Source organism: Schistosoma mansoni, chromosome 2 (genome assembly GCF_000237925.1).
Source record: "Schistosoma mansoni strain Puerto Rico chromosome 2, complete genome".
Classification (NCBI taxonomy): Eukaryota; Metazoa; Platyhelminthes; class Trematoda; order Strigeidida; family Schistosomatidae; genus Schistosoma; species Schistosoma mansoni.
The window spans coordinates 1,177,936-1,200,554 of NC_031496.1; the positions used below are offsets into that span (position 1 = coordinate 1,177,936).

At 39.3% G+C, this 22,619-nt stretch overlaps 1 protein-coding gene across 1 annotated transcript; it reads left to right on the forward strand.

Annotated features, from left to right (window-relative positions):
• Nucleotides 1-7,344: 7,344 nt before the first annotated feature.
• Smp_210250 (cdc50-related) lies at nt 7,345-13,535 on the forward strand (the record flags this gene model as incomplete). Its single annotated transcript, XM_018795273.1, has 3 exons — nt 7,345-7,969; nt 10,774-10,980; nt 13,366-13,535. 3 exons carry the CDS (start codon nt 7,345-7,347, stop codon nt 13,533-13,535), a joined length of 1,002 nt encoding a protein of 333 aa, XP_018649602.1.
• Nucleotides 13,536-22,619: the final 9,084 nt, after the last annotated feature.

Sequence of the window (22,619 nt, forward strand, 5' to 3'; positions counted from 1 at the left end):
AGACATGCATGGTTGACCCTATCAAAAGCTTTTGAGAAGTCCAGGTAGATGACGTCAACCTTCTCCTTGCGATCAAGGATAGTTGTCCATCTATCCACCGCAGTCAGCAGGTTGGTCATACAAGAATGACCTTTTCTGAAACCATGCTGTTGAGGCGAGAAGAATTTTGAAGATGATAAATATTCTTGCATACCGTCGTATATTAGAGATTCCATAATTTTAGAAGGTATGGAGAGAAGGGTCACTGGTCGGTAGCTTGAGGGTTCACTGCGTCGACCTCCATTGAAAATTGGTGTGATGTGGGCCAGCTTCCATATTTCCGGTAGTTTGCCTCTGCTTAGCGAGTGTGCAAACATCACGCTAAGTGGTGTCGCCAGGATTGAAGCTGCTTCCCTCAATACAGCGGAATGAACCATATCCGGACCAGGAGAAGTGTCTTTTCTTAGGTGCTGCAGTTTACGGAGCACCAGGTCAGCACTCAGGTCCACCTCGGAAAGTCCTGTACAGGTGCAGGTGAAGCTTTCGTCAGTATGGTTGATGTAGGTCAGCTAGAATGTCCGGGAGTATTGTTCAGCCAAAAGGTTAGCGGCATCACTGTCGTTATTGGTCGGGCCATTAGGACCAAGTAGTTAGGAAACCCCAGTTTTGCCTTGTCGAAGAGAAGCTGCATAACTGAACAAGCTTTTCGAATTGGAGACGAATCTATCGATAAGCTTGGTTTGGAACTGAAGCCTGTCTTCTCTTATTGCCTTTGAACATATGTTCCTCATATGTTTGTATTGCCTGTATGCGTCGTTATTGTCAGTTCGTTTATATTCATCCCAACAGTGCCTTTTGCGGCTTAGGAAACGACGAGTGCGGTTCTTGATGATTGGAGGTTGCTTGTAGCTTTTTGGGACCATTTTAGGAACTGAATGCTCAGTAGCACATAAGATCGTGTGCAGTAAGAAATCCCAATGAGCATCCACTTCAAGTTGAGGGTGAACATCCCAATCCACCTGTTGTAGATAGTCCTGTAAAGCTAACACATTCAACCGTTTGAAGTTCCAACGCTTGTTGCTAGTAGGATATCGTAACTCCGTTTTGCTGACAAAGCTGAATGATAAGACGGCGTGATCATCACTTTTCCCCAGGGGAGCCAGGATTGAGAGGTGGTCAACTAGGAATCCTTCATTTGTGAATACCCAGTCTAAGCGCGACGGCGTCTGACTGTTTCTCCAACGGGTTGCCGACTTCACATTTTCGAATAATCCCAGGTCGCCGATAAGGTTGAAGGACAGAGCCTCAGTAGAGTTGGCACCACCAATGTATGTATGTTCCACGAAGTTGATTCTAGGAAGATTGAAGTCCCCTAGAATCAGGATATGAGAGAATCCGAGACGCGTAGAGCGAGTTAATCCTTCCAGCAGACGATTGTCATACTCGATGTCAGCAATGGGCTTCCTGTAGATGACCCCAACTAGACACCTCGAGGTGGTAGACAATCTTACTGAGCACCACACAGACTCATCAAGATTTAGAGACTCTTGGTTGTGAAGTTGGTGCGTATCCAGGCATGACCGTATCTATAATGCTACCCCACTACCCATTCCAATTTTCCTGTCGTTGCGAAATAAAGACATTCCAGGTATTGCTAGCTCCTGGTCCGTAAACTGAGACGTTATCCAAGTTTCGGATATTCCTATCAGATGAGCATCACTAGCGTTGCTAAGTTCACGTAGCTCATCCATTTTGTTTGGCAAACTCGCGGCTTTCAATTTGGAACGCGCAAGCTTCTTCCTGTGTGTCTATATGAGCCGTGCGTGGGTGGACAGGTAGCCTACCTACACAATGTTTACCGAGTTGGTAGTCCCTGTCCTTTACACGTTTTTTATGATCAAGACAGTCCACGAGTGGAATTGTCAGCTCCAGCTTTCGTTTGTGCTTGATCCTGCTGTAGTGGGGCCTATCCGGATGCATATGGATGCCAGTTGGCAACCGACGTCTATTGGCACGAAATGCTTCCAGAGTTGCAGCCGCCATGTGGGAGGAGGGGAAGGTTATCTTCAGCAGCCGGGGCCTAGAGTCTCCGTCTCTCTTGGCTAGTCGTATTACCTGTTGGGTCAATATGTTCTTGAGTTTTAAGGAATGCTTAATGAATTTCCATTCCCGAATATCAGAGTTTGCTTGAGTTGGGTCCATATTTTCCGGCACACCTTGCACAATGATATTTCGTCCACGGAAAAACGCCTCGCGAGATTCCTTAGGGATGTTCCGGATGAGATTTCGTTCGGAATACGGTATCTCGGGCAGTATTCTTACGTTCCCATCGGACTTCAGTAAGTGACTGGCTAGCAGGACGTCCTCTACGTCGGAGGCATTCTTGAGTGTAACACGAAGCAGCCTCGGGTGGTTTAGGTGGTTAGAGTCCTTTCCCCGTGTGAGCCGTGTGACGGTCAAGGGCTCTATTCTAGGGAGTTCAAGCCTCTTGTTTAATTCTCCCCAGAGCATCCTATCATTTTTGTCCTGCAAACTGAGAGGAAGGTCGGGGTTGTCAATAAGGTTCATGATTATGACAGAGTCGTCACGAAACGTAATTGATTTCCCAGGTTTTCCAGGGCGTCTAGGTTTGGTATCTTGTTGTTTGAATGTCGAGGCGCGTTTTCGATTCCTGGGCTCAGTGATGACTGGGAGGACAGTCTTGGGGGTAGACTGTGCAGCCAAAGCATCAATTGATTTCCGCACGGTACTTGGGACGTTCAGTTTCGGCGGGGACGCTTGGGCTTTATTACTCCTGTTAACGTGAGTCTAACCACCTACAGGATTTTTGGGAACCACTGTCTCATTCAAGGACTGTTCCCTGGGGGACCCGAGTTTACTGAGGGAGTCGATGACAGTCGATGTTAAGATGGTGCTGAGTTTCAGCACATCATCACTCGTGCTGTTAACGGCACTGTCGATAACCGTCCTGTCAGTATCCTTTTTCTTGTTTGGCCTATGCGTTCCAGCTTTGTTACCCGTCATGATGCTATCGTTTACCAAATTCTTAGACAACTTATCTCTCAGACCTGTTAGTAAAGTAATGATGGTACCCAACATAACTACCGTATCAGTGTTGCAGGTAACACATAACCACCTACGATCAGACTTGCTGAGTCTACTATAGGCTGCTGCTGTTAGATCTGTACATGCCTCGTGGAACTAACCTTTGCAGTTGTCACATTGCATGCCAGATGTAACGGCAAAACGGCAACCAGGTCTTTTGCATGAATTTTTCATGGCTAGTGATTTAGACTGTCTTACAAATACAAGCAGTAAATTTAGGACCGTTAAAAAAAACACACAGTAAACAAAAACTGGCAAAAATGTATAAAAACAGTTAACGATAAGCTAAAGCTAGCCTTTACGTGAAAACTATAAAAAAACCGATAGTGAGCTGAGGCGAAACCACAGTTAAATATTAAGTTGAGTGAAACACAAAAAAAGAAGTAATCTACCGAACGTATAGCTCAGAATAGATTCTTTAGATCGGAAATGGTACTTTTGTTGCGTAAGAACACAGCAAAAGTTGGAGAAATGTAAATCACGTTAGGACTAAACTTCCCGTTCGAAAAGCGCGCGTTGTAGATCCTCATTAACGATCTGCCAGAGAAAGTAAGCTTGACGACACTGATCTATGCAGAAGACTCATAGATCTGGAAGTCTATAAAAAGTGAGAATAATTCACTTGGGTTTCTTAAGGACAGGGTAGTGGGCAGAATACAATGAGTTAAAACTTAGCCTGTCAAAATGTCATGTAATAAACATTCTGTCTCGTTTGACACAAATCACTCCTACATTCCATAAATGGTTCAAATGGTTGAGGACGGAATAGAAGAAGCTTTCGCTTAACGGGCTTCCGTGTCTGGTAGCAGTGGATCACGAATACCTCCATAGATATTAGCTTCTGATTGTCTCTTTGAAACGTGATGTCAGGCTTGTTATCACCATTTCAAGTAACACCAATGTAGCCAAGGTTAACGCAGACCCCCACTTTATGCGAAAACAAATTGTCCTAATCACCCCAAAGTAGTTCCTGGTACTGTTCAAAACCCACGCACAGCCCCACCTTTGAAGCTCACAATGTCTCTGCTCTACTTCTTTTCAAAAGACACACAAATCTCTATCACCAAGTACAGAGGTGGACTATCATGCGGCTTATAGATCTATGACATAAACCCTACTATGACAGTTTACGTCACCTGGGATTATTCACGTTGGACCTCAGAAGACTATATAGCATATTAAGTGCGCTAAGCTGTCCCAACGAGAACGTATTCCCTGAATGTAATCACCACGCTCCTTAGGCCAACTCTCGAAAGATTATAAACCAAAGCACGAACAACCAGGTACGCTCTCATCTTTTATCATCAAGAGTTGCCCCCATTCTGAAAAGCTCTTTCAGCCGAAGTAACTACATGCCTCTCAGCTGATTGCTTCAATAGGAAATTTGACAAACACGTACTTACCCATGGATTACCATGGACTACTCATTGATGAATGTCTCATAAGTCACCCATGTTATCATTACCGCATGTCAGTAACCAATTCTTATCTCATCTACTGTCATCTCCATTCCCCCTCTTGTTCTTTCAATTTCATCTTCTTACACATTACCAACTAAGTAAATTACGTCTTTATTCATGAGACAATCTCTTATCACTTGAATTATCACTTTATAATTTTTACATTCCAACCAACCAACCTCCTGCCTCGTAATGCGATAGCTTTTGATATTCAGAATTCATACTGCACTGAGAAAAGCGCACTTAATTAAATACGAGGTACACAAATCCACAAATAACTACTACACTGACCAGAATTAGCGCAGTCAAGTGTCTAGACTACCACTCATTGGGCATAAATATATATCTTGAACCGTATCCAATAAAAAACAAGCTAGTGCAAATAAATCAATTGGCCTATACAAGCGTGTGAAAAAGATACTGGATATTGTATTTATATGAAATAAGTCGATCAAGGTTGCTGAAACGTAATTGCGGTAGTTTCAACTCCAGGCTGAGTTGTGTAAGTCTCGTATCAATTGATATGTTCTTTTAATCTCACATTTATGTTACTTCTGATTGTTACCAATTGCTCTCCTTATTAAGTTTCTGTGCACTTTCTGTGGTTTTTGAGGTTTTGGGCTATCTTTCCGCATGTCCTTTTCTCTTCCAGACTTCCAACATACAAAGTTTCATCAGGCTATACACAAACCTGCCAAAGGTTTAACTTTCAAGTGAGTTGGTTTCAGAATAACTCATATCTCACCTCACTTAAAATCATCTTTTAAGCGTTAAGCAGTGGCTGTGCTGTCAACAGTCCTTTAGGGTTAATCACAAGGAAAGTTTAGCATACAATGCTTATGGGTTTCCTGATATATCTATTATAGGCTTATATCTGACTACCAGATTTTTACAAAGTCCTTCAGTCTTACGAAATGATCATTATTTAACGTCATAGACGATCGTATCTGTACACGAAAATGAGTTGTTTTGCCCACTGGTATCGATTCACTAAACATCAATGTCCCTTATTAGAACGTTCATACCAAGAACGTTTTCGACGAAAACATTGTAGAGAGACAAGCACTTAGCAAGTGCTTCGAATTTTTGGCCGTTTTCTAACCAACCAGGAAACAGCTTTTATGATTAGATAGTTGATGGAAATAAAAAGAGTCATTCCAAAATGTCAGACTTCACATAATAGTTAGTCTAGTAACGGTTTCTGCTGGTGGCTCCTCGTCAATCGAGAAAACCAATAAACACAAATTCGTAAAAAATGCAGATTGCCTCAAATGCCTTGGTACCGTCGTGTGGGGAGAATCCGCTTCCCACCTCGAAATGCTCTCACATGGCCACGCCTATAAAGCCACTGTCAGGGAAGTCCTACTCACTTCATTTTCGTTGCGTTATTGTTGTTTATTAAATTAGGAGGACTAAAAGTGAATATCCGGCGCTTTTACCAGGTTGGTGGACACGGAGTGTTCAACTAGAGTAGTTGGAAAACCCTGCTTCCAAACCAATGATGCACATGGGCCCTAGGATCCGGAGGGAACAAATAGCGTATGAATCTAATGGTGGTCACTGGCTACCATAGGATTTCATCTCACGTTGCTCCACTGTCTTGTGGATAGAACATCTAGGTTGAAGGCTCTGGATTTGGCCCCCTAAGAAAATCACCTGCTTCAGTTTGGGCACCCGGGCAGTATCACAGCCCTCACACAAATCTCATTTGATTTGTGTGGCGCATATGTATCTGGTGCTTCCTTGTACCAATATTTATGTGTTTAAATAAATAAATAAGAATACCAACTTCCTTTAATCTGTCCAAATGAAGCTTCCACATTGTTCCTAGTTATTTTCACGAATAAGTGCACACATTTCGATGAAATACTTGTCCAAGATTTTATATTATGGTGTTCTCAGTACAATTTAAAAAACCTCAACCTCAGTATAAAGACATCTTTATGCAAAGAAGTAAAAATTACATCGGTAAGATAATTTTACTCTTGTTTTATCGTAAGAACAAATATATACGCGCCTAAGAAAGATTATTGATAATGCCTAATCCATTTTATAAAAAGTTAGTTTGTGCTTAGCCTTCCCACAAGCTAGAAGACAAATTTGAGTACAGCAGTAATAGGTTTTCGCTCCAGAAAACCAACATCTCTTTAGTATCTCTTAAAAGGTACGAGGATGTTGATCATTAAATGCTAGTTTCGTCTGGGCAATTTCTATTTTCTGAGTTGCAGTTTCAAACAATGTATAGCCTAGCACCAAAAACTGAAACAACCTTCTCGTACTCCATCCTCATGAAATTTTTCTTACGCTCGTATATGGATAGGATTAGTAACATTAACTCAGTTTATTTCTTTGGTTCATGACAAATTTTCTGAAAGCTTACAGATGGCTTGTTTAGACATAAGTAAATATTAAACAAGAAAGCGCCACTAGTGTTCAGTATTGAGTTAACTCAAAAGAAAACAGTTTTGATCTGTGGAATTCGGTTAATTTTGCCGAGCTATCGTAAAAGTTAAGGGGCAAATTATTAATGTTACTATCCTTTACCCTTAATCACCCTATTATAGTCGATACCAAACATGGTATTTTTTTTCCTCTTGAAATGCTCTCGTATAGCTGTGCGTTTATAACTTATCTATTATTTTTCCTATTGTTGATATAGTAGCCCTAATTCACAATTGATGGACTTTATGGATGACTTTTTAAACAGTTTTATAGATAACATTAGCTTATCTATATTCATAAGTCGATTTTAAGTATTCATTACAAAACTAACTCTTATTATTGTAGATACTTTTGAACTATGAGTGCACAACTGTTAGAAACTCCTTCAAAATCACGAAAACCTAGGAATTCTGCTTTTTTTCAACAAAAGCTCCCAGCATGGCAACCAATGTTTACTGCTAAAAAGTCTGGAATAGCGTTCACCGTTTTCGGAATTGTACTGATACCCATCGGTATTGTATTACTAACGACGTCAAATAGTGTTGTAGAATATCTTGTGGACTATACAGATTGTACTAGGAATGGTACTGAAGAGTTATGCTCTCAAGTAATTGCCTCGGGGAAACCATGTGTTTGTGTCAAACATATTACCGTTGAATCGTCCATTCCTGGACCCGTTTATTTATATTATGGTTTAAGCAACTTTTATCAAAATCATCGACGATATGCACGATCTAAAAATGATGATCAGTTGCTTGGTATTTATCAAGACCCAAGTTCTCTATCTTCATGTAACCCATATGTATCAATTGACGGTAAACCGATACTTCCGTGTGGTGCAATTGCAAACAGTATATTTAATGACACATTTATTCTGACATATATACGGAGTGATAATACCAAAGTTAATGTCACAACTACAACAAAAGGTATAGCATGGCCTTCCGATGTCGATCGCAAATTCGGGACCTTAAATGCAAACGGTTAGTTAAATAAATATCTTTTTTTTCATATTCATGATCTTGAACTAGTCTACATTTCTAAACCATAACTTATTACACTGATATGGTGGGTAAACTTATGTAGCTTTTCAGACTTATATTTATTTATTTATTTAAACACATGAATATTGGTACAAAAGGGCACCAGATATATATGCGTCACACACATTTCATTTGATTTGTGTGAGGACTGTGATACTGCCCGGGTGCCCAAACCGAAGCAGGTGATTATCTTAAGGGGCCACACCCCTAACCCTAGACGTAATGGTCTAACCCACAAGGCAGTGGAGCATCGTGAGGACATGCAGTCCCGTGGTAGCCGGTGACCAACGATTGGTTCATACGTCATTTGTTCCTTCAGGATCCTGGAGCCCGTGTACACCATTGGTTTGGGATGAGAGTTTTCCAACTCCCCTAGGTGAACTTTCCGTTTCCACCAACCTGGTTAAAGCAACGGACATTCGCTTTTCGTCCTCTCAATTTCGTAAACAACACCCTGGTGCGAGAATTCAGTGAGTAGGACTTCGCTTGTAATGATTATATACTAGTGGTCATGTGAGAGCATTTCGAGAGGGAGAGCGTACTCTCCCCACTCTTGGTCGTACCAGGGCATTTGGGGGCAGCTGTTCCAAACTAGTTTCGTAGGAACTCACGTAGAGTTTAGATGAAATATGGAGGATGGAAGTTAGTACGTAACGTTGATGAATCTTTTCCGTATTTATCCATCTACTGATATTGTTCTTCTGTTATACGATGATCAGTTTGTGAAAAGTTTACTCTCAAAACATTACTTCACTGAGATAAGCAGTAACCTAATTTAACAACCTCTTTTTAGAATTTAATGGTACTGTTTAAAATTGTTTACGTAAAAGACAAGTCAAACCAGACTCCTGCTACATTAGTATAATAGAGTTCTGGGATTTGGTTAGGGTCCCGTAAGTAGATAATCATCGTCACATAACTAACTAAAAGATATCGACTACCAGGACACTTGTAACATCGTACGTTTTATCCTCCTTTGAATCCTTGTGCTTTAGTCATCAAATAACTGACTTGTCTAAGAAAGCATTAACATTCATAAAAAGTTTTGAAATAAGTTTAGTATTGATCAATTTCCAGAATTTATATAACTTGGATCATCATACTTCTCAAGCCAACTTACTTGAACATCCGTGATGTAATATTCCAGACAAGGTGTTAGGTTTAAATGAAAAGGTTAGCAGTATATACAGACCGACATCATCATCATCATCATCATAGAGCCTGGGACAAATGTGTTTTTCCTCAATTTATCATACTATATCATCACCCTAGATGGTGAGCAGATTGAAGTAGTTGAGAAGTTCGTGTATCTAGGTAGCTACATAAGTGCTGGTGGTGGCGTGAGTGATGAGATTGATGCACGTATAATGAAAGCCAGAGCGGCTTATGCCAATCTGGGCCATCTTTGGGGCCTTCGTGATGTTAGTCTGGCTGTAAAAGGTCGGATCTACAACGCGTTGGTGAAAGCGATTTCGCTCTATACTTGTGAAACTTGGCCTCCGAGTTGAGTATGTTAGATGACTCTCTGTGTTTGGTCATCGTTGTCTCCGAAGGATTATTGACATCCAGTGGCAAAACCATGTTAGTAATGCAGAGGTTCGGCATCGTGTATTCGGGCACAGAGACCATAATCCAATTGGTGTCATCAACTTGAAATATCGACTTCGGTGGCTTGGAAATGTTCTATGAATGTCGTCCCAGAGAATTCCACGTCGTGCATTATTTGCCGACTCTGGGACTGTTTGCAAAAAGCGGAGAGGAGGTCAGTGTATGACATGGTGTCGTGGCATGAAAGAAAGCTGCAAAGGGCTACCTTCTGTTGGTCCTTCACGACTCCCTGGCTGGAGTCCGAGAGATGGTACAACACAGTGGCTAGAGACGTTATCAGATATGGGTCAGAATAGAAGCCAGTGGCGATCCTGCTGTAACCTTCTTCTACTTTCTTCATAAAGAGTGGCTATAACTTTCCTAAGCGAGAGAGCTCTTCTGGTTGTACATTTCAGTTCCCCCCATCATTACTCTTCTCCTTTCTTTTTTTCCTTCTTTTATATATACGCATCTTCTTCCTTTTCCCATTCTCATTATTTTGTGTGGCGCATATGTATCCGGTGCCCTTTGTACCAATATATATGTGATTAAATAAATAAATAAATAAATCACGAACTCCGCCTGTAGCTCCCCCGGGGACTACTGCCAGTCCCAAGCCCGGGTAAAGAAGGAGGGTTGGGCATGGGGTTAGCGACCCCATCCCGTAGATCAACTCGCTAAAAAACGCTAACCAGAATATCATCACGACGAGATGTAAGTAACACAAGAGATCATAATAATGTAGTAGTAAGGATAAAAAGAGACTCTTGGTTATATGGTTTGTGAAAACAGAATGGAAAGGTATATATGAAAGTAAAATGAGATCGTGTAACTTTTGAGACGATGCTGTTCGTATGAATTCTTTTCTGTCATCCGAAATTAGCAATAACATATGAAGAAATGTATACCGTGAAACGTCTAGTAAAATCAACATCAACACGGATCCATAGTTCTCTTAAAAGTGATCAGGTCCAGTAAATTTGTTCATGGATCTAAGTTTCCTAGATAAATTGAATTGAATTCTTGGTCACTTTCAAATGAACAATTGACTCACACTCATGTTGATCGTGTTATAGTATTTAGTTTCTTACATTAAGACTTATTGAATGATCTCAATCAGTTTGGTGATCTTTTGTTGTAATTTTGATTATTTATAGCTCTCAATAATACAATCAAGCCACCTAATTGGCCTCAACCAATTCAAACAAGATCTTCAAATCCATTTAAAACTGATGAAGCTCTAATAGTATGGATGAGAATAGCTGCTTTGCCCAATTTTCGTAAATTAAACGCTATTGTAGTTCAGAAAGATGATTTTGCAAATGGTCTACCCTCAGGAACATATGAAATTGTTATTAACTACTGTGAGTACTTTTTTTAATTTTGTTTATTGAAATTCACTCTCGATTGTATCTAATTCTCTTTAGGTGAACTTCATGAATTGACATGTTTATAACTAGTAAAGACCAAATGTTTAACAATTGTTCCATCTTTTTGTTTTGTAGTAGGTATCCACTACTCTCCAGACATAAATCAGCTCATTTGTCTTCTACTTTCAAGATGATCAGAGTAATAAGTACACAACTACTATTAGTTTAAATCTAGTATGGACTACTGGGCAGTTCATCTTGTTGTACTAATGAGGTATGGCAACTTGGACCGATGCATATATGTCCCTGGTCCTACGTTGTAGCTGACTGACTGGGCAGTTCCAAATTATGTAACAGTTGTTCAGTGGATTAGTTTTGATTTTAACAAAGGATTCTTTTCAGTACTAGTTGTGAATGAAACATAAGTCTAGAGAGGTAACTAACTTGTCTCTATAGTTTTCATCACGGACTGTAGTTAGACAAACATTATGGACCAGGGAGTGGTTTCACCTTACTAAGGGACTCTTCAGTATTTATTTATTTGTTTAAACACATAAATATTGCTACAAGTAAGCACCAAATACATATGCGCCGCACAAATCTCATTCGATTTGTTGTGAGGGCTGTGATACTGCCCGGGTGCCCAAACCGAAGCAGGTGGTTTTCTTAGGGGGCCACACCCGGAGCCTTTGATCTAAAGGTCTAACCCACAAGGCAGTGGAGCATCGTAACGAGATGCAGTCCTATGGTAGCCGGTGACCAACGATTGATTCATACTCCATTTGTTCCCTCCGGATCCTAGGGCCCATGTTCACCATTGGTTTGGAATCAGGGTTTTCCAACTCCCCTAGGCGAACATTCCCTGTCCACCAACCCGGTTAAGATGCTGGATATTCGCTTTTCGTTTTCTCAATTTGGTAAACAACAGTAATGCCACGAGAAGGCAGTGAGTATGACTTGTGTGGCAGAGTCTATATACACGTGGCCATGTGAGAGCATTTAGAGAGGGCGGACCCCCCTCACTCTCGGCCGCACCAGGGCATTTGGGAGCTGGGCTGACGATGCTACCCGGTTGTCCATACCCTAATTAGATGGGGCGTGGCTCAAGCTTGTTGCTTGAAGGTCGATCCCCTAAACCACCACTCCACCGTTTCACTGAATAGTTAACAATATTAGTTCCCAATTTCAATGATCTCTATTGATTGGAATGAGTTTCAGTCATGAGGTAATAGAAAAGACTTGTAACTCAACAGGATGGTTTTACTGAAATCATGTTTTCTAATCTAAATGATTTAATTATGGAGCTTTCTTTGTCTTTCCATGAAACATCGTTAGAAGCACAAACCTCAAACAGAAGTGAGGTATGAGAATTTCGTTATGAATGACTAGCATCTTGTTCTGTCCATGTCAAAGTTGGTTCGTTGTTGCTGATACTTGTCGTTGTCTGCATATTTATCCTGATCGTCTCACGCTTTGATCTGATTCTTGACCTTACAGATTTTTATAGTTTTTCTAACTGTGCAGACTATGATAACAACCTGTTAATTATAACATTGATAGGACAAGCTGCTAGTCACTTCTCACTTCTGTCTGAGGTTTGTGCTTCTAATGATGTTGCTTAGAATTAAAACTCTATAGTGTTGGAATTGAAAATTCCCATTGAGTTAATTACTGTATGATGTCTAGTATTACAATTCAAGTGAATATATCCTGAAATATCACTTACTTACTTACGCCCGTTTCTCCCAATAGAGCATAGGCCGTCGACCAGCATTCTTCAACCTACTCTGTCCTAGGCCTTTCTTTCTAGTTCTATCCAATTTTTGTTCATTCTTCTCATGTCTGTCTCCATTTCTCGGAGTAATGTGTTCTTTGGTCTTCCTCTTTTCCTTTGGCCTTCAGGATTCCATGTGAGGGCTTGCCTTGTGACGCAGATCCTGAAATATAAACGGATTATCTTTTAAGCAAAGATGAATAGTGGCTAGCAGTGGAATCCAGTTTGACGCGCGTTTCATCCTGCTTGGGACTCGTTGGCTGGATCTACCTGCATCTCAGAGTTGATGTTTACTCTGGGACTTGAACCCAGTACCTTTCGATTCAAACACCATCGCGGCTATCCACTCAGCTACTGAATTCTGCCCATCTTTGCTTATAATGCTTGTGAATTAAGGCTATATCGAGGCAATACGCACAGTATGCACATATGCCAATAAGAGACTGAATAATTGCAGTCCTTAACATCAATGGGAAGATTCAAACAAATAATACCAAGTGAATTCAAAATGTTCCAAACCTTATAATTTTCATGTTATCATTACGATTATTAATATTTAACAATATCATTCATTGGTATCCTCACTTTTTTTTCCCTTTATCCAGTCTATCCAGTTACTTCGTTTGGTGGTAGAAAAAAATTCATATTAGCCAATGCTAGTTGGTTAGGTGGAAAAAATCCAACACTTGGAATCATATGTCTAATTACTGGTTCTATACATATATGCCTTGGTATAGCATTCCTTGTGGTGCATTTTTTGTATGGTAAACGGTAAGTGAAAAGATATGTATGACTTTTTGAATTGTGTTATTGTTTTCTTTTCATTAAAAATTCTATATTATATAATATATCAGATTGTCATCTATGGTAATATAAAAGTCCATATGACTTTACATCAATTATTGGTCACCGGATACCATAGGACTGCATCTCCTTACGATACTCCACTGCCTTGTGGATCAGATCTTTAGGTCAAAGGCTCCGGGTGTGGCCCCCTAAGAAAACCACTTGTTTCAGTTTGGGCACCTGGGCAGTATTACAGCCCTCACACAAATCAAATGAGATTTGTGTGGAGCATATATATCTGGTACCCCTTTGTACCAATATTAATGTGTTTCAATAAATAAATGTATATGAATAAGTTCAGTGTTATCCACAGATGAACCACTATATCAACTCTCTGTTACTGCTAAAATAGTCTTTAAATTACCCGGTTTTTTTTAACTTTTTTTAATGACAAGTAGTTCGAATGTGTGAGAAATACTTCAGTAACTTTTCTTTGAATTTATATCATCCTATTGACCTCCATTGTTATCTATTCATTGACTTTCCCTTTCGTTTGGCTATTTCTATTGTGTCCTATAATCATAGTAGTGACTCTATAGACAGATTTGTTCAATTACTATTTCTACTTCTTGAAATATCAGGTGTTTATGGAGTACCTGACTTGTGCTTTATTGCATGGAGGATTATTGTTGAATTACTGTGTAGTTCCTGTTTCGTACAAAAAGAATCTCGTAATCGTCTGCAATTCTTGTAAACTATCTTATAATAAAGAGAGTTACACTGGGAAAAAGTAAATTGTTCTTCCATTAATATCCCGAATTTCAAATAGTTTTCTCTCCGATTGTCTTTTGTTTTAGTCATCATAAAGAACGCGTTAATTGTTACTTCTTTTTCATGAAGGGGGATTTCACCCCGTCATCAGTTTTCAATATCTATATATTTGATAGAGTGGAGATTGGTTTAATCTGTAGATAGTAATTATCACAAATTGGCATCATTTTTGATGCTATCGACGACCCAGAGAGCATTGAGTGTCTGTTTTGTCTGTGCAGTACTCCTCCGTAGTACTCAAACAACCCCACAATATAAGTTATTTTATTAAAAACATAATAAGTAACTGCATTTTAGTAAACGTTTGTCTTTTAATTTGTGAATTATTATCAAGAACAATTTGTTCAACACTTAAAAAAAATCACGCACACACGCGCTGTACCCATTATCACGAAATACTAACCATTATGTGTTGTTGTAATATAGGAATATTCCCCAGAACTCTTACACTAAATCAGACGTTTTCTATAATAGTCAATTTTTCCTGGAAACTCCTAGTCTTATTGACTATTTTTTTCTTTTCAAGATATGATTTGTCTACTGTGTTTATCTACATATTTTACACTGTGACATTGTTAGAGTTATTATTCATAGTTATATAATATACCCTTGTGGGCCAAGGTAATTTTGCATTAGTTTTCTGGAGAAACAGACACCATCCAGACTTTCACATGACAATCCGAACAGTACAGCTCAATTCCGTTTAACAGGAGAGCCAGACACCGCCCTCAGGCTTAACGCGAGCAGTAAAGCTCAATCCCGCCTCACAGGAGGACTAGACACCATATAGGTTTCATTGCTACATTCTGAATAGTAAAGCTCAATTTTGTAGAGCAACCACACAGGTCAGGTACCAAGTACCCTGGTGGACCATTCGCACCATTCATATACACATTCACACCACATGTATAATTATTCCGATCAATGATCGCGTAAATCAATTATGCACAACATGAACAGACCAAAGTTGACCTATTCCGCTTACACGACAGTCAAACTCATTAATGTTAGCAATGGCGATATGCCTTACAATGTTTCAATGATAATGACCCTCGAGAACACTGAAAAGCAACTACCAGTATGAATGAAATCGGTTAACCAGTAAACCAATTTCGCGAATGAATGATCAGCAAAATTTGTTACAATAATGCCGAACCATCCATAATGTCAATGGAGAACCTCCAGCCACATATGAGATCTACAGCTCTACATGGCCATATAGCTTATACTGCATACAACACAAAAGTAGGGTAGTAAACGGAATAGCCCATCCTGAAGCTAACGCTTCAGGGCATAAAGAACGCTTAAAATCCATTGTCTCTTGTCGGAATACTAGTACAAGACCACTAAGATCATTTTTATTGCATTTGCGAAATTTTCATTTTTTCCAACTTTTCAGACCCTAAGTTGTTAGGGAGGGGTAGTATCCCTTAACATTGTTGGAACATAATTAAAATAAACCTTCTACCGATATTGATTTCTCACTTGTCTTAAGTGTAAGGTAAACATGAAATTGAATGATTAGTGTACAATAAGTACTCTCTATATTAATTTTCATTGTTATGTGTGTGTAGACTGGTAGGTTCTGGGTTCGAATCTCGCTCGCGTGGCGGGATCGTGGATGCGCACTACCACTGAGGAGTCCCATAATAGGGCGAAACAGCCGTCAAGCAGTGCTTCCAGGTTTTCCATAGTTGTCTAGCTTCAATTGACTTATGATTTCAATTATGTGTGTGTGCTTATCTTTTATTCTATTATTACTATAAATATTATATATACATATATACTATTTATAGTCCAGCTTTTCCTTCATCGGTTTGTTTAATTCGATGTGCAAATTAAGTAAGTAAAAAAAAATAAGATTGATTCTTCATCTTGATCATTCCATCATTCCTTTCTAATTGAATAAAGCTTTATTACTTTATTTGATTTATGATGTTCGAAAGAAAAAGTCAATTTTTTTTGGGGGGGGGGTTGCTGGAAAACATTTTGGTTGTCATCTTGTTTTTCTAAAAAAAAAACCAAAAAAATATTTTTCATATCATCATTATAAGTAACATGATTCATTTGCTTTGAATCATTTTTTTACTTATCATATCATGCATGTTATCTTGATTCATAATTTTAATATAAAATTAAATATTTTAATGTACTACTTACTTTAATTACTTACGCCTGTTACCCCTCGTCAAGGAGCATAGGCTTCCCACCAGTATTCTCCATTCAACCCTATACTGGGCAATCCTTTCTAGTTTTTTCCAGTTAACATTCATTCTTTTCATATCTGCTTCTATTTCCCGACGCTATGTGTTCTTTGGCTTTCCTCTTTTCCGCTTCCCTTCACCATTCCAAGTTAGAAATTACCTCGTGATACAGTTTAGTGATTTCCTTAATGTATGTCCTATCCACTTCCAACGTCTTTTCTTAATTTCCTCTTCATGTGGAAATTGGTTTGTCCTCTCCCATAAAATGCTGTTGCTGATAGTATCCTGTCAGTGAATGTTGAGTATTTCGCATAGACAACTGTTTATAAATAGTTGTACCTTCTTGACGATGGATGTAGTAGTTCTCCACGTTTCAGCTCCGTACAGTAGGACTGTCTTGATGTTCGTATTGAATATTCTCACGTTGAAGTTAGTTGACAGTTGTTTGGAGTTCCATATGTTCTTCAATTATAGAAATGCTACCCTTGCTTTGTCAATGCTCGTCTTAACATCATCAGATCCTCCTTGTTTATCAATGATGCTTCTCAGGTTCATGAATGTTTCTACATCTTCCAGAGTTTCTCCAAATGCACTACTTGGTCATCGTATATTCACTCCTAGATCTATTGAGGCTTAAAATTGCTATGTATCTTCTAATATTTATAGTATGTATTATTCTATCTAAATTGAATATGTTTTGTCTATCTTTTATATCAAATGAGAGTAATTGTAAAGTTAATCAATTTTAGAGCATACAGTTTCAGGCTTGAATCTATGCACCTATTATAAATCTGTTACATATAATTAATGATCAGATCTAATTGGCATATGTGCATACTGTGCGTATTGCTTCGATATAGACTTAGTTCACAAGCATGGTGAGTGTTACGTCTGGCCGATTGTGAACGCTATATTCGCTTGCCTAAGCTAGTTCCGTACCCCCCGAGCTAGAACTATACAGCGTGACTTGAAGACCAGAGAAAAGGCACAAAGTGTGAAGGAAGCACTTTACTACAGGGTTCATTTATGTACAGAAAATATAGGGATTTTATAGTAATTTAAGAATCTTTGAGTTTTACCGAAAATTCTAGAATACCGCTAAACATAGTAGCAGTGCATTAATCAGCCAATCAGGATCTCCACATGTGACTTTTCCATTTTCGTTATTTTAGTAACATAACTTCACATAACTTCTAATTAATCGCTGATTGGTTGAAATGCTCCTTGATGACCCATGAGCTTGTCATGTTGCTTGCGAGAAAATTCCAGGGTCATCCCAACAGTAAGCAAAGATGGATAGTGGCTAGAGGTGGAATCCAGTTTGACGCGCGTTTCGTCCTATTTAGGACTTACCAGCTGGATGTACCTGCATCTCAGAGTTGATGTTTACTCTGGGACTCGAACCCAGTACCTTTCGATTCGAACGCCATCGCGTTATCCACTCGGCCACTGAGGACGAAACGCGCTTTGTCTTGGATTCCTCTGCCAGCCACTATCCATCTTTGCTTATCATAATCATGGTTTAAAATATTTATATGTAGTAGTTAAGGTAATATATGGCTGGCCATTGAATGTAGACTGAGAGACATTAACTATTTAATATGTGATTTCTTTTCTTTTACGGATTTCTACTCTCGACTCATTAAGTGTTGACTGCTTATGGTTGTGTTGCATAATGTCTAGTCTTATTAGTCAAAATCACGGCCACTTTTGGCTTTATCTTGTACAACTGTTATCTTCTATTATATGGTGTGATATGGTCTGATGTCTGTAGGCTGCTCTTACGGGTTTATACATCATTGGTCCGGTGAATAAGTCGGTGACTCTAATTGACAATTATATCGTATGATGTATTAACTGTGTTTAAGGGTCACAAGTTATAACAAGGCTTTACTCTGCTTCACCATTTTCGGTAGTGGATCTTTTATGTGATATAGCATCGTCCAGTTTGTTTATAGTGTGCTGATTGAGCATCCAGTCTAGTGTTAATGCAATCTTGTTCACCGATATATTAAATATATGCTACTATCGATTGAACTACCTAAGGTTTTGATATTTTACTTTATAATTATATGTGTCAGTCACAATAATAATCAACCTTTAACTTAGAAAAGATCTACATTAGTACAAGTTACCATACTAAATCAAAGTAATGAGTTGAAACTAACAGTCTCCGTATTGCTCTCTCGATTGTTTTGTCATACTCTAATAGTGCTTTAAAAATACATACAATCAAATGCTATTAACTTATTCATGTCATCTACCGCTAAGCACTTAAATGTCATTATCATGAAATAAAACGAAACAGACTGTTTAGCTGTATGCTGGTTGTTTAAGTTATCGATAAGCAACTCGCCTACAGCACAGATGAGATATCCACTTATCAATTAAGGGACGAGTATACTGCGCAACAGTTCGCTCTGTTCTACTTTACGGCTACGAAACGTGGCCATTAAGAGTAGAGAATACCCGTAAGTTACTAGTATTTGACCACAAATGTCTTAGGAATTTCGCTCGTATCTGCTGTAATCAGCAGGTAAGTAATAATGAGGATAGACGTAGAGTATTAGAGATTGATGGTAAGTCAGGTAAGTTAGGGGCAGCCAAACCAAAACATGGCATCAGTGCTTGAAGTCACTAACTTCTAGTCTGAGCCATGTTGGTAGATGCAGACTACTTGGTTGGAGTCCGTGTGACTATCGTAACCAATGTTTGGAGACTGTATGTGACATGGCTCAGAATGGATCACAATGGCATAGGTGTATACACTCTTTATCTTCCCTTAAACCTTAAGATTGAAATTGCTTCATAACGTTCTTCCTTCCTATACTATATCCTTATATACAACCTATCTTTTATATACTACCACCACCACCACTAAATTAACTATTTCTATGAATTCGGTGTTGATCTTGTTGTGGTAATGAGGTATGGCAACTTGGACCGATGCATATGTGTGCCTGGTCCTACGTTGTAGCTGACTGTTAGATATGTAGTATAACGACAAAATGTTCAATAGTAAGCTGACAGAATTGTATATAACTCTAATTTTAGAACAGTTTTTTTCCCCCTAAAAACACATTTTTATTGATTTCAAATGCGAAATCAGTGATTTCAAACGACTGAACTCGTCCATTGAATGACTGATATGAGTCAGTCAGCTACAACATAGGACCAGGGCACATATATGCATCGATTATGTTCTCAACCCTCACCCACCTTAATCGGCATAACTCATCTTGGACTTGAATTTTATTCATTACTCTCTAGTTTTGTATTCATCTTATCGTTATAATTGTGGTTTTCTGCTCTGATTGCATAATGATTATTTTTTCTTTCCTATGTATTTCTGATATATTTCCATTGATTTACAGTTAGCATAAACTTACGCTTACTATTCAAAGGTTTGTGCATTATTGTTTGTTTGTGTGATTTTTTTTCCTGGTGACAAATGTTCATGTTCGTAGCGTTTTTCCTCTTTCTTTTTGTGTGTGTGGGTGTGAATCGTTTTGTTCTTATGTTGTTAAAAACAGAGTTGATTAGTAATTGTTTCCAATCTATTTGTGGGTTTTTTTTATTGTTTTTCCACTCGCTATTGTGTTTAACGTTGTTTGTTTTTTTCAAAAGTATTCCTTTCCAAACAGCGCCCAAATGCCCTGATACGGCCGAAGGTGGGGAGGGCCTGCCCTACCTCTCGAAATGCCCTCACATGGCCACGCGTTTATAGCCTCTGCCAGGAAAGTCCTACTCACTAACTTCTCGTGGCGGGGGTGTTGTTTACGAAATTGACAGGACGAAAAGCGAATGTCAGGCACCTTAACCGGGCCAATGGACACAGAAAGTCCACCTAGAGGAGTTGGAAAACCTTCATTCCAAACCAATGGTGCACACAGACTCCATTATCCTGAGGTAATAAATGGCGTATGAACCAATTGTTGGTCACCGGCTACCATGTGACTACATCTCCTTACGATGCTCCACTGCCTTGTGGATCAGATCTTTAGGTCAAAGGCTCCGGGTGTGACCCCCTAAGAGAACCACCTGCTTCAGTTTGAGCACCTGAGCAGTATTACAGCCCTCACACAAATCAAACGAGATTTGTGCGGCACATATATATCTGGTTCCCCCTTAGTTTTGCTTGACGTGATTGTTATAGTCAGCAATAAGCCATTTTTTCAGTTTAAAAGAGAGCACCTGTCAAAACCATGTAGTTTTAGCACAAACAGGTTCGTAAAAATCATTTGTATTTTCATAGATATACCTTGGTTAGACAGCCATTTAAACATTTAGAACACTGGTCAAGTGTTCACAAACTCAAATATAGATGTGTGTCCTTTGGATAATTGAGCCCATATTTCAAGGAATAGTATATCTCTGTGTCTGGCAAACCTCAACCAGCAGCGTATACTCGTCAACATCTGTCACCTATCATTTGACCTATAGTTGTTATGTTTGATTGACCCTTTATATTACATATCCAGACTTTAGGATTCCAAATCACCGATCGAAAACTATTGTTCTCACCTTAGTCGTAGAATTCCTAGAATCGGACTTAGTCTAGGTCATGTTTGCACATTATTGAAGAGATTCTTACTGAAACGAGGCATCTGTTTAGTACTTTCTGTTTTCCAATCGTTGTTTTTCTATAATCAGCACCTCGTGAAAATTGTGTTTAATACCATATTGTGCAACCGTTCACCAATTGTCTTCAGTGAGTTGTTATCTTACAACAGACGTGGTTGAACTCCACTGGTCACTGCTTCTCACTAGAACTCCAGGACATGTATCTTGAAGTCAGTCACTAGTGAGCATATGATTTTAACCAGAAGGAGTTTTGTGGAGATTTCAGTATTTCTCATAGTTGAAATCATGAGTCAATTAAAGCTAGACCACCATGGAAAACCTGAGAGCACTGGACAGACGTTTCGTCCTATTGTGGGACTCCTCAGCAGTGCGTGTCCACGACCTCGCCTCGTTCGATTCGAGCCCAGGATCTACCAATCTCGCGCCAGAGCACTTGACCGATATCAACTCACTGAAGACAATTGGTGAACGGTTGCTCAACATCGTGGAATGGTTGAAGTTAGACATTAACGCACATTGGATGCCGGCTCAGTGGTCTATCGGTTAAGTGCTCTGGCGCGATACTGGTAGGTCCTGCTGAGGAGTCCCATAATAGAACGAAACAGCCGTCAAGCAGTGCTTCCAGGTTTTCCATGGTGGTCTAGCTTCAATTGAGTCATGATTTGAACTATGAAAAATATTGAAATCTCCACAAAACCCCTTCTGATTTTAACTCTATATATTTTTTAAAGTACGTAGTCATATAGTATTACCATTCCCCAACGAGGAATTTCCACAATAACCATTTCTATGCAATCCTTCAAATCTTCGATTCTGCGAAATATGTTTTAGAAGTATCTGTCATAAACTCTCATGTATTATTCATTCTTTTTAGTTGTAATAATGAGGCAAATCAGGATCTTCTCCAATAACTGTTCATATCATTGTAAGTAGATAAATTACCTAGTCACTGCTAAAAATCTAAAGGTAATAACCGAGTCTATTTCTGTTCTGTTGTACTTTCTTATGAAGCTTTAGTTCATTTGTGTAAGTAATTAGTTTTTCTAATTCCGCCCCAAAATGCCCTGGTACAGCTGAAAGTTTGGAGAGTGCGCTCTCCCTCTCGAAATACTCTCACATGGACACGTGTATATAGCCTCTGCCACACAAGTCCTACTCACTGCTTTCTCATGGCGGGGGTGTTGTTCACAAAATTGAGAGGACGAAAAGCGAATGTCCGGCGCTTTAACCGGCTGATTGGTGGACACGGAGAGTCCATCTAGGGGAGTTGAAAACCCTGATTCCAAACTAATGGTATGCATATGGGTTCCAGGATCCAGAGGAAACAAATGGCGTACGAACCAATTGTTGGTCACCGGCTACCATGTGACTACATCTCCTTACGATGCTCCACTGCCTTGTGGATCAGATCTTTAGGTCAAAGGCTCCGGGTGTGACCCCCTAAGAGAACCACC